General features: G+C 38.1%; 1 protein-coding gene across 2 annotated transcripts in view; it reads right to left on the bottom strand.

Annotated features, from left to right (window-relative positions):
- LOC136340997 (uncharacterized) overlaps positions 1–13065 on the bottom strand; it is a 114312-nt gene that overhangs the window by 10411 nt on the left and 90836 nt on the right. For both annotated transcript variants that reach the window (XM_066285549.1, XM_066285550.1), the window contains exons 8-17: positions 8962–9162; positions 7835–8033; positions 7398–7603; positions 7115–7322; positions 6115–6315; positions 5595–5783; positions 4121–4330; positions 1921–2225; positions 890–1036; positions 318–809 (exon numbers count right to left, since the gene is read on the bottom strand). In XM_066285549.1, coding sequence (XP_066141646.1) covers positions 318–809; positions 890–1036; positions 1921–2225; positions 4121–4330; positions 5595–5783; positions 6115–6315; positions 7115–7322; positions 7398–7603; positions 7835–8033; positions 8962–9162 — 2358 coding nt within the window. The remainder of the gene's footprint in view (positions 1–317; positions 810–889; positions 1037–1920; positions 2226–4120; positions 4331–5594; positions 5784–6114; positions 6316–7114; positions 7323–7397; positions 7604–7834; positions 8034–8961; positions 9163–13065) is intronic.

The following is a 13065-nucleotide window of genomic DNA, read 5'->3' as shown; positions in this document are numbered from 1 at the left end:
ACTTAGCTATATTTTAAATCCTACCGTATCGTAAATGTTCCCGAGTTTTGCAAGGATGTGCTATAAAATTTACCTCACGCAAATCAAAATAATATGCGTCAATGTTAAAAGTTTGCCCGCAATCTGCTGACACATGACAAAAGTATTACATGATTGACAACTGACAATGACACTTTCGACATTGACATCTGATGTCAATCGACATTGACATATATCAAACTATCTTCTCAGTTGAGGAAAATGCACTTTGTGTCACTTGTTGAACAATATTTCCTTACTTCATAGCTAAATAATTTGAAACCCTCAATAAAACTCACCAGTAAAATGACCGATACATTGACAGATCTTCTTCGACGCTTTTTTAACACACTTTCCCCCATTCAGGCAGGGATTGGGCGCACAACTCTCTACTTGGTTGCGGCTGTAGTTGATGATCTTCTTCTTGAATTCTTCGTCAGGTTGCACACTCAATGTTCCATTCAACCGAGTGCCCAAAAGACCGCTTTTCTGCCTCAGCTGTAAAGAATTAAGAAACGACTTTATGTAGATCGTGGGATTAGCGAAGAGGACGTCGTCCTCGAGGGTTCGCTCGAAGGGAGAGGAATAGCAGAGCTTCCATAGGGTGCCATTGGTGTCTGAGTAGCTGTCGAACACCTCTACTTGACCGGTTTTTTCTTGACAGTTGATGTGGCTGAGTTTCATCGAGTGCAGGCCTATGGATATGACATGTCCTGGTGGGGCGACAAAGCGTTGGAGAAAGTCCAAATTCGGGGGAGATCGTTGCGGGAAGTTCACGTGAAATATCGGACCTAAGAGGGTAAATACGCCCTAATAGCTCCGTTTATTGGAAAAAGTGTCCTAATTGATTCTTCGACAAACTGACTTTTACCTGAAGAATTGTTCAGAAGGGTTACAGTTTTTTCCTCAATGGACGATTCGTCAGAAATTCGGTATAACGCCTTGAATCCTCGCCCTTTGGGCCGATTTCCCGTCTGTAATCTCAACTTCAGTACATCGCCAGTGGACATGAAATTTCCTGGAAAAAAATCTAAAATAGCCACATAAGGTCCTTGGGACATATAAAAATAGATTTGCAATTTTCACGCCAGTTTCTTCTGCGTTACTGGAAACTAACGCTATTAAATTGAATTAGATATTTCTTCACCGAGAACCCCAACGCATAAGATAACAAGAAATTAGATAAAATTAATCGAGCTAATTGGGTCGGCGCTTGAAAATCTGTCTACTAATATTTAGTTAATTTCCTTGGCTTATTAGTTCATTTATGTAATTAGCGAAGACTGTCTCGAGTTCAAGAAGATTAAACATGGAAAGGAGCTTTCCTGCCAAGGAAGACAAATATCACGATAAGTGAAGGTGTTTCAATCCTGCTCTTTTATTGCTGTCCGTGGAATAGAAATTTACTGCAAATACCATTAAAGCGAAATGGTTCATTAGGAAGATTAAGGTCCTTTTAACTTTAAAAAGCTATTGCTGGCCAGTATTTCTGGAAAAACTCAACAGCGCAAGCGCGCGTTGCGCGACTGAGTGGCACGGGCGCACACGCAGATATTAGGTACGAAAACGAAAAATATAAATGTCGGTTAGGCCGCATTGCAAACGCATGGCTTAATCTTGGTTAACCTAAGCCCGACCCTCGTAAGTCTTCACGCTATGTCAGTTTCATTAAATTTCGCGTATGTGATTGCGGAGTTATTCTCCTCACGCCCCAGTGCGGAAACGTATATCTTTCAAGGCAGCTTCATGCACGGAAAAGCCCACTTGCGCCGCCCACGAAAAGAAAAAACCGTTCTCATGCCGAGTAACATTTGAAAATTTCAGTGCCCGTGGGTAAAGTTATGTTTACTTGTTGGAAAACTCCGAAAGCAACGGAGGGGAACACATAAACTTTTTTCTTACCCTCAGTCAAAAGCTCGCTCATCTGAAAGGGCCTGAAAGTTTCCAATTTTTTGCCGAGCTGCATCTCGAAGGTGACGTCGCCGTTCTGGTTATTTATCGGTTCCCCAACTTTGTTCTGCCCGAGGTCGACGTCCGTGAATTCAAGCCAAATCCTTTTTCCTGGGGGAGCCTGGATAAAGATGGAGCAATCGAGATGGGCGAGCAAGAACTCTGGATAATTGGGACTCTCGATGACACCCTCGCGGGCCGTTAATGTCTGAGTGGGACATGCCGATATGTCCACGGCCCTCCAGGTTAGGGCAAAGCTGCAAGTTTCAGGTAAGTTTAGACGTGCATACATGCAGGGAAACAGGGATGCAGAGGTAGGGGGGAGAGAGAGAGAGAAAGAGGGAAAGGGGGGAGGGGGGAGAGAGAGAGAAAGAGGGAAAGGGGGGAGGGGGGGGAGAGAGAGAGAGAGAGATTGTTTTAAGAGTGTTGTTAAAAAGGCAAGTAGGAAAAAATCTGACTGCGATATAGACGGCACTGTCTTCCCTGGGGTGAAGGTGCTTTGCATGCTTGCCTGGAAACCCGACAAAAAAGTCGCCAGTCTCCGGACGTCCTCAAGTAGCAGAGCAATTTTCCCTGTCCGTCAATTTAATTGCACTTGTACGACTGTCTTCCTTCGCTCCTGCTGAGGTCCTTTATTTGAATTTTTTAATATCGTTTGCGTTCGAACTTCTAAGACTTTTCAAAGGGGATTTGGAATAATACAGGGTGTCCATTTAGCAGCCCCCCGAGCTCCTGCGATTTCAATTATGATTTCATAAAGGAATTTTTGATAGATGACGCAAGTGATTTTTAAAATTAGCGACAACCCTACAGGGGGTCGCAAAAAAGCGGGGCAGCATAAAGTGTAAGTTTTTTTTAATGGGACCATGTGCACTTTTCTCAATCCTCTTTTGAGCCTTTGTTGGTTCAGGTTGGATTTTTTTAACCTGAGTTACAGAGACTCGAAGCGATGATGTTTCTAAAAAAATGTTTAGACAGCTGCAGTGCCTCATAAAAAAATGAATATCGCCACCAGCTCAAGCGAGATTTTCATAATTTTACGTTGGATTTTCATGGAAGATCCTTTAGCAGGCACAAATACTCATTTAGCTAAAAATACATACAGGGTGTTTGCGATAACAACTTTAATTCTCAACATATCATTAAATTTTGTTGACGTTTTAAAATAGCATAGAGTGTTTTTTTACGACGTAGCACAAAAGAAAAATCGATTTTCTTCATTTTGGTGTGAAGTAATGTCGTATTTATCTTAAATGTTAAAGAAATTATTAATCAGTTTTTTCGATGTTGCTTACTTTAAGTTTTGATATTTTTTACAGTTTGCTGTGCTTTCTAAATCTGTTTACTTTAAAACTGGCCATCAAAAAGAAGTTCACATTCATTAGCCACATGTACGCATCCCCCTAATAGATTTTTATAAAATCGCAAATAAAATCATAGGAGTCCGAGCGGTTGTTCGATGGACACCCTGTATTTTACCGCTGGAGAAAAGGGATTAATCTAAGGTAAACATCCTTAAGAAAGCTCTAAGAAAGGGAAAAGTACTATTATCCCCATCCTCCGGGTAACGCCGCGGATGCTGCGAAATTCATTTAACTTGAAATAACTTGAACAAGGGATTTTGCAAACATCTTGTTAATCCCCAACAGAACATGAGGAAAAGCACTTAATTATGAAAGTCTCTTTGAGTGAATTAAAAGGATTCTTTAAAAAGTTCTAGAATTGCTAGGAGATCATTTACTTAGAAACAGAAGATAACAAAAACCAACGGGCATTGTTTTAGTTTTAATGCCCGTTGCTCACGGTAACGGGCCATAAATTTCCAATAATGAGCGTCGCTCTTGGCAACGGGGTGTAAACTAAAAATAAAAGCGCTGAAATATGATCGGAAGTCAGAAACGGTGACGTCATGGTGAAAAACGATTTGTGCTCTCATGGTCGAGGAATACGTGGGAACCCAGCTCAGCCGTCGAATTGGCCTAATTAAAAAGAAGGTTCTTCCTGTGGATTTGGGGCGTTCTAAATCGACCGGTGAAGACAAAAATTCTCATTTCATTTCAGAAAACCATGAACCGAATGAAATAGGACTAAAAACTGATAAAATGGCAAATTTGCAGTAATACCAAAAGGGCAATTAAGAAAATCCTCTTACCCGCTGCCTGTGCCCGAATAATCCGAGTGGAACTTCACTTCTGCCTCGTTGGTTTGCGAGACAAAATCAAACCGTTCCATTTGTGTGGAGTGGCTGCCACAGAACCTAGTGGCATCCATGAATTTCTTTTTGCTCCAAATGGAAGAGGATCTCAGCTCCACGTAGTCATAGAGACACTCTGTCTGTAGTTCGATGTCGATCCTGGAGAATCTGGAAATATGGGATTTTTTCCAACTTAATCTCCATCGTATCGACTAATTTCGATGCGAATTTCCTCTAAATTCGACGCCATTTTATAACTTTCAAACCTCTTCAAGAAAAAAGTTGTTTTGACTTGACATCACTCAGATGCGAATTTCCATTAAGGTTAAGATGAGCAATGTCTACGTGATGTAATTCAAATGCGCATCTGCAAATATGATATATGCAGTGTTTGTACGCTTCCGCGACAAATGATGGACGTTTAGGACATTTATTATACGTATTGTAATTATTAATGTTTAGTAATTTTAAAAGTTAATAATTTTATAAATTACAATATAAATTTGAAGCAATTATCAGTTCCATCACTTATTTCTGATTGAAAACTATTTAATTGTACCCCAGGTGTCTTACTCTGATATTTCATTTTAGGCATTATCGGACACATTTAGGGACGGAGTTCGAACAACTTTGGTCGCATTCAAAAGCTTGATGAAAATGCTTTCCGATGGTATGCCATAACCATTCCTGTGTTAGAAAAAAATGAATCGGGGTCACAGGAGTGTATCTGGTACAGGGGACTAAGTTCAACTCTTTCCCTATTATATTATGGTAGACGTGTTTTTCGATTTTCCCACTGCGAGCATAATTTTCAAGATATTGGCATTTGCGCTTTTAAGAATTCTAGCCTGTATTTAGAGACTGGCAAATTTCGAATTTGGGACACACTGTATAATTAACAGTGCTATCGAAAGTTGATTTAGCGTCAAATTATTATTTTCAGTGGGACCTAGCTGGTTGCTAAAATCAACAGCACATCAATATATTGGTCCTTAGGGTCAAAGACAAATCGGAAATTAGAACTTTAACGTTGGACGAATTCCTTGTTACTATGGACAGTAGCGTGAACCATACTACTTCACATTTTCAACCATTTATCATGCAAGGTTTCTAGAGCTTATGGCTGAAGTTCCCGTTAAATTATTCCGTCTCATTTAAATATTTGAATCGCATGTGTTCGCTCTATAACTAACCTTACCTTCCTGAGTAGAAAATCGCATAATTTTACGGAATTCTCCATGCCACGTCACTCAGATGTGAACGAGACTCACATGACGTCATCCAGAGGCGTATTTTTTAAATTTCAACGTAATTTTTTAAATTTAGATATCTCGCAAAATTTTCCATTTCTATGTGATGCCAACGTAGACAGGACTTTTCAAACTTTCGTCGATTTTCAGTTCTATAAAAAAGAATATGCAAAAAAACTCACCTGATTTTTAACCTTGTTCTCTCGGGTCCGATGATTTTAACTAAAAAATCCAGGTTGTTGTAGTAATTTTCTGGAAAGTTCGGAGTGGTCAGGTGTCCATCTAAGCTATTTAACGTCTGGTTGAAGTCTATCGTGGAGTCGAGAAGTTGCCGTTTCCGCTTGCAGACGTATCCACCCACTTGGCCACATCTGAAAAGATACAAAGTCGATTTACAAACGAGAATTTGTCGCACGCAATAATGTGTGAAAACTGGAATTTTTCTGTACTGAGTGCGGTAAAATTTTCGTGTATTTTTCCTAGATAGAAATTTTGTCGTCTTTTCTTATTTTCCGCATTTCTCAACTGTATTATTTTCTTCATACGAGCACAGATGAGTAAATGATTTCGAATATATGAAAATAAAATAATTTTTTTTATTTTCTGCAACTTTTTTCTTTTTCATTTTTAATTTCACTTTATTTTTTCCCTCTTTTCTTCTTTCTTTATTTTTTTTCTGCCTTTTTTTTTGCAATAAATCACCTTTGGGAGTTCCAATACAGTCCGCTAGGCAACGGAGGTGAGGGCGATGGCATCCACTGCATACCCAGACACCGTGGCTCCACCTTTGCATCTTGCAAATCGTTTTCAGTGGGCCGATTCCCTGGAAGCCAGCCCTGAAACTCCATCGGATTTCCGTCGATCCACTCAAAGTCTGCCTCAGGGCCTGCTTTCCCTCCTAACCTACGTCAAGGCAGAAAAACGTGATAAAGGACTGCGATCAATGCACCGGGGTAGGTTAATCCGGGTTTAGTTGGACTAAATGGAGCTTAAGGGTTTCAGCTTGCTCTAATTGTGTGGTTTGGTCTGCTCTTTGTTTTATTATTTGTGTTTGATTTGCGATTTTAGTTTTGTTAAATAAATTCAATCTGCACAAAATTTGGTCTATCAATTTCAATGACTAGGGCCGGACCTGAGGCTTTTAAGAAGGAGAAACTCTATGAAAAAAAAAACAGAATCAATGTTTCAAAATGTAGTAATATGGACAGTTTCAAAATCGAACAACGTTTGAATTCACAGAATTAGGGATAGGAACTAATTAGAGAGTTGATTTTAATACTACACGTTTTTTATGTTAAAAAAATTTAACGGGGTCATGTCGGGAGAACGGGACGGCCAAGAACATTTCGTGTGCATCCCTATTCATCCTCCACGAAATTTATATGACAGATACTGCTCCAATCTGCATCTAAGCTGTTGCACTATATGCGGTATAAATGCCAACGGGAGATTGGAGGAATGCATTCAAGTAAAATGGGAAATGCTTCCCAAATATTCAATTTCGCGACTCGGCGGTTAATTAATGCGGATTAATTAACAGATCAATTTTACTAAGTAGGTAGTACTGAATGCCTAGAGATCTGTTTTTGCACATCTGGAGAGACCGAAGCTCAAGGTTTAACCGGAAGTGGTGCTATTTTGACAAAAATTATGGTGATTGACGTTCTCCACTATGCCTGCAAATTTTCATAGATTTACTTACCAATAGAGGGCGTTCGTCCTATATTCCGCATTTTTCCTTATAATGGTGGTAATAAATCTCGCCTCTTCGGGAGTGGTAATGGAGGACAAAAGAGCCTTCATACCTCGACAAATTTCTTGAGCGGTTGGCCACGTGACTTCAGGATAATTTACAACCAAATAGCAAGCTCCGTTGAACATGTTTAACCGTTCGTCCTCGCATTGCATTGCTGAAAATGAAAAAAAGTTAAATATCGAATTTTTCCTTCAATTTTTCGTCTGAGAAAAATTAGTTTTCTCCTCACCGTTCTCCATTGACACTCGGGCTTTGTAACCCCCGAAATGGTGGCTATAGTCAGAGCTAAAGCGCAAAATGAGCCGTGACCCGTGGCCTACGTAACGAAGCAACTTCAGCTTTGCGCTCCAATCTCCGCAAAGTCTTCTACTTGAGGAATTTGTCGCTGTACCATTTGACGTTTGCTCTATGATCTCTAAGTAGTCGTAACTGCAACTGAATGATAAAAGCATTAAACGAATGAAAATTCAACTACTAAAAAAATAAACAAATAACAATTAAATTGTTGCAAAAAAATGTTCAATAAGTAAAAAATAAATTATAGAAAATATTTTTTAAGTAAAAAAAAATGATCAAAAACTGATTGAGAGAGGAATTAAAGCTACATGAGAATATGCTCCTCCGGTTTTCCATGGATGTTGCCCTTCCGGCATATGAACTATTTACCTTGGTTCATTTTCGATGACTAGCTCGTCAAAATCCAAAATAATACGATAGCCCGATGGGGCGATTATTGTAGTATCACAGTCAGCATTGTCAGGGTAATGTCTAGGAAATCCAGGGCTGGAAATAGACGCCCTGGGGGATTGTCTGGATAGCTTGAGGGTGCGGTTGCAATCCGCGGACCAATTTTCCTCCAGTGGTTCTAAAAGTACAGGGTTAGTCAAATTCGCTGATCACCATTAGGATCTCGGAAACCGTAAGAGATACGAAATCAATTAAATTGGATGAAACTAGCGCACTTTCACCTCCAATAGAGCTACGAAACCAAAATCCGATGGCTCTATCTTCTAGAGGACGTAAACGACCAGTGGCGACTGTTACTTTGAGTGACTCGATTTCAGGCGAAGTCTCTGTATAAATATGGAGCTTTACCTACCCTTCTCGTAAGGGTGAATAATATTCAAATCCGGTCTAGTGTTTTCTAAGAAAATGCTAGGTTCTTACACTAGACAAGATGATTTATAGCCCCGATGGTCATCATACAAGATAAAAAGCACTATTTATCATATGCGGTCCACTCCCTATTTACCATTCCCAGTCATGTCCCTAAATCGATTTATATATTTCTTTAGTGCATCGAATGAACGTGAATCCAATAATAATAAGTTTTATTTCCGTAAAGTGTTTCACGTTACTGATGAAAAGTTAGGAATTATGAATATTGCTCGTAAATTATCATTACTAAACAGCCAAGTCGACAGTTTCCAGTCGATCCAGTGAGCGTGTGTTGAGAAGCGCAAGAAAAAAATTGAGGCTCCGCATTTGCAGAGATCCGCGGAGTGGTTTGAGGAGCTCAAGGCAAAAAATTGAGCCCCCACATTTGCGCATGCAGTACCCGTGCTTCAAGGAGCGCAACAAAAAAAAATTGAAGCTCCTACGTTTGCACAGGCTTTGGGAGTGCTTTGAGGAGTCCGAGAAAAAAATTGGAAACTCCTTGTTTGCATGCGCACTGGCCGTGCTTTTAAGAGCGCAAGAAAAAAAAGAGTTCTCACGTCTTTCGGCGATTTACTTTGCTAAGACCTAGTTACTTTTCGTTCGTACTGTGTATATGTACTGAGTAAAATACTCACCGTCATTTTGTAGTTTTTCGCAGATGAAGAAGTTAAGAGTGGCGCAGTCGCGGTCGTTCCACATAAACTCTGGAGCGAGGCCTATGGATGTCGTGGGCAAAGTGAAAGTTCTTCGAACTTCCACACAGTCTTGGTCGCTTAAGCCATCGTCGTTAGGCTGCCGATTGTAGTACTGGTGCTGAGGCCACCCACCGAACCAATCTGAGAAGCAGTTTTCCGTATATTTCTACATGTGGTGAAAGGACAAAGGGTCCAATAAGGTCAGCATCGTCATAAAATTAATTAATCGAACAGTACACAGGCAAAGCGCCCCAAATTCGTCTCGCAGCATGGGATCCTCGATTTTGATAATAAAACTCTGCGATTGCTTCCGGAGATGACGGGGAAAAACCGAAAATCACTTTTTTTTTATTTGCGGGCCCGAAGAATCGAAAACGTGCTGCGAGAATAATTCTTTAGACGATTTTCTAGTGAGAACATGTTTAACTCTGGATGCTCATCACATTAGCGCCACACTTTCAAAGTGAACGCAAAGTGATCCGCCTAATCTGCTGGCATCTTCTAGCGCCGAAGTGCAAGTACAGCTGACGCCGCTAGATGGTGTCACGCACCTTATAGTGCGTTTCTTCATACAACGCATAGACATTTAAGTGTTAAAATGAAAATTCCAGCTTAAGACCCCTTTCGCTGTAGCAATCTACGTGAATATTTGAAGTGACTAAAGATGAAACTACGAGTTTTTGGAAAATTTATTGAAATAAAGAATTTTCGAACCTTTTTTTTTAGATTCCTACGGCATACAGAGTGTTGTTGGATTGTTCGAATATATATCAGTAATATTCGTTACGTGCGGAGGAATTTATGTACGGAAACTCCATATAAGGTTGAACTTTTTTCTTTACAAATGCAGATTAGATTTGGACCGACAAATATGTGAACTATTAAATATGTAATGTTCAGTTTGCAGTTGCACTGCGACATAATGCGGGGAGCTATTCATATCGTCCGTCCGAGTTACGACGAAAGTTATGGAAAGTCTAAAACTAGATTAAGCGGATTTTAGCCGCTTTTCTTTTTGTTTTCAGTGTGAAATACACATCTTAAAATAGTTTTTCTTCATCACGAGGTCTGGGCCCTGAAGGCGCTGAAATAAAAAGTGATAATCTTAGCTATTTTGATTTTTGAACTTTTGTGTGCTTTTCTTAAGTTCATATATTTATTTGTAAATTTCAGACAAGCTACAGTCAAATCTACCCCACTTCCTATTATCTTCACTTCAAAAATAGCACTGACAACATGATTGAAACATAATACGAATCTCTCTTCGACCTGCACAAAGGATATTCTGTAAATATGCTCTACATGTGGTCTGACATGATTGTTATATACATGTATATATATATATATATATATATATATATATATATATATATATATATACAGCCTGTCCGGTTTTCGTTGGACAGCGGCTGAATCTCGGTAAGTAGAGCAAATAGCAACTTTGGACAAAAACATTTATTACTAATGTGACTATGAGAAATCTTTGGAAAATATTTTCAGCTTCGTGAAATCGCCGTAAGGGGGCGTAGTAGGGACAATATTTCCTTAAAATCGACAAATCTATACTAAGTCACTATTTAAGTAGCACATTTTAATTTGCTATCAATAAGATTACATCATTCTGAAACTTTTTTGTTCGACACATAATTTCATAACTTACATAATAAAAGTGGGGGAAGCCGATGAATCATTTTAAGTTCAAACTATCATATCTCTGTTTCTAATTATCCGATTTCAGTGACTCTGTACTTCATTGTGAGTGAATTATAAGCCGATTTTGTATCCACATTGACCAAAAATCCATAGTCCAGAACAAAATCGCTAGAGGGCATTCTTTCAGGTAATAGCGGTTTTCTACATTTTTCTTTAATAAATCTAATGGAACTATACTATTTTCATAAGCCCATCTTGTAAAGCTTTATAAAACCTACACTTTTCCCGTGAGGCGCATGTCAATATTCTTTTTCGTTTTTGACTTATTGATAAATAACTGAATTTGTCGATTTTAAGGAACTACCGTCCCTACTACGCCTCCTTAAGGCGATTTCACGAAGCTGAAAATATTTTCCAGAGATTTCTCATAGTCACATTAGTAATAAATTTTTTTGTCCGCAGTTGCTACTTCCTCTACTTACCGAGATACAGCCGCTGTCTAACGGAAACCGGACAGCCTGTATATATACATATTAGTCTCATGTCTAGCTCAAAGTTTCAATTAAACCAAACTGGCCATAGTTTCGGTTTTAATTTCAATTTCAATTTTGAACCCTTCTCTCACTATACAGGCTGATTCATTAACAATACGACAACCGAAAGCTGGAAAGGATGAAGAGAACATGTCAAATGGTGATTGGATAAAATAAGCCTTATCCGAAAACTGATAGTTTCGGATGTACAGAGTGTCCAGACATAACGTTGAAATATTTTCGGAGGTAATTCTAGATAATAATGTAATAAAAAAAGTTATTATAAATATACCCAAAAAATTATTTTTAAAAGGGTTAGAACCCCCGTTAAAGGGGCAACCCTGAAAATGCTTTTTTCCCAATATTTTCAAAACGGGTCGCCCTAAAAATGGGAATTTCGGTATACTGTAACAATTTTTTTGTGTTAATAATTGCAGATTTTAATCAGGGGCGTCACACACAGGATGTCTCCTATGTAAGTTTCGCACGAAAATTTTTTTTGTGATACTTCTTAATTTTAGAAGTCAAATTATTGAATCGTAAATATTTTGAAGTGAAAAGGTCCTTTTATTTCATCCCGTTTGGATAGATCCCTTTCCAGCAAATGCGGTATTTATGAACGGATGCACGAATAGATGGACATCAAAATTGATAAAAAAAAAGAATTAGAGGAGTCATTGAGATGAACCAATTCCAACATTTTTTGTGAATAAGTGATAAATCCTTAATAATATTAGTTTTCTCATTGACGGCTAATAGAAAAATATTTCTACTGCAATGATATTTACTATGTTTATTAAGATGCATTTCGATGTCCGTGTAATCGTGTTTCTATTCACAAAAATCCATTTTTCTGGAAAATGCTCTATCCTAGCGAAACGAAATAAGAGGACTTTTTTGTCTTTTTATTTTTGTAATTTGGGATTCAGTAATTTCATTTCAGAAATTAAAAAATGTCAGAAACAAAACTTATGCAGGAGACGGTTTGTATATGACACTCCTGACTAAATCCTGCAATTGTGAATACAAAAGAACTTGTCTCATTTTAACTTATTACAGTATACCGAATTTGATAATTTTAGCGCAAACGGTTCCGAAAGTATTGCGAAAAACCCATTTTCAGAGTTCCCCTTTTATGAGGTTCTAGCCGCTTCAAGAAGAATTTTTTGGGGTATGTTTATAAGAACTTTTTTTATTTTTTTATTTAAAACCGCCCCCCAAAATATTTAATGTTATTTTGGGACATCTTGTATACAGGGTATTGAAAATTAAAATTAATTTTGTCGTTATTATTACGAAAATATCTATGTTAGATAATTGAAAATTTCTAAAGTTACGGTTTTTCAGATGACAAATAAGATACCTTTGAAAATTTTTATTTTGTTGCAGAGTTTACAGTTAATAACTTTTTGTCCTGTATTTTTAACATGAAATTTGATTCAAAATCTGAAAGAGCTATCGTTTTTCCATCAATTATGTATTTTTGTTTCAGTTTGGTATCTCGATCCGTTTTCAAGAAAAATCTATTTAACGAATACTGTGTTTGAATTTGATAACACGAGAAACTAAAAACTAAACAAACGATATACGTAATAATAATTTATAGTCTAACCTAGATATTTTCAGAATAGTTGGAAAAAAATTAAATAAAGTTTTAGCTTTCAATACCCTGTATATGTATATCAGAAACCATCAACTTACGGATAAGGCATATTTTTTCCAATGGTTACCATTTGACGTGCAGTATCTACTGCTTTCGGTTGGTCCATTGTTAACGAATCACCCTGTACATCTGACATTTTCATCTAGGTCTGCGAATTTCAATGTGCTGCAATTTCTGGTTGGTTTGCTTAGCGAA

The sequence above is a fragment of the Euwallacea fornicatus genome, chromosome 9 (genome assembly GCF_040115645.1).
Source record: "Euwallacea fornicatus isolate EFF26 chromosome 9, ASM4011564v1, whole genome shotgun sequence".
Taxonomy (NCBI): Eukaryota; Metazoa; Arthropoda; class Insecta; order Coleoptera; family Curculionidae; genus Euwallacea; species Euwallacea fornicatus.
Note: the sequence above shows the minus strand (reverse complement) of the source record. Positions and strands in the feature narration are given on the sequence as shown.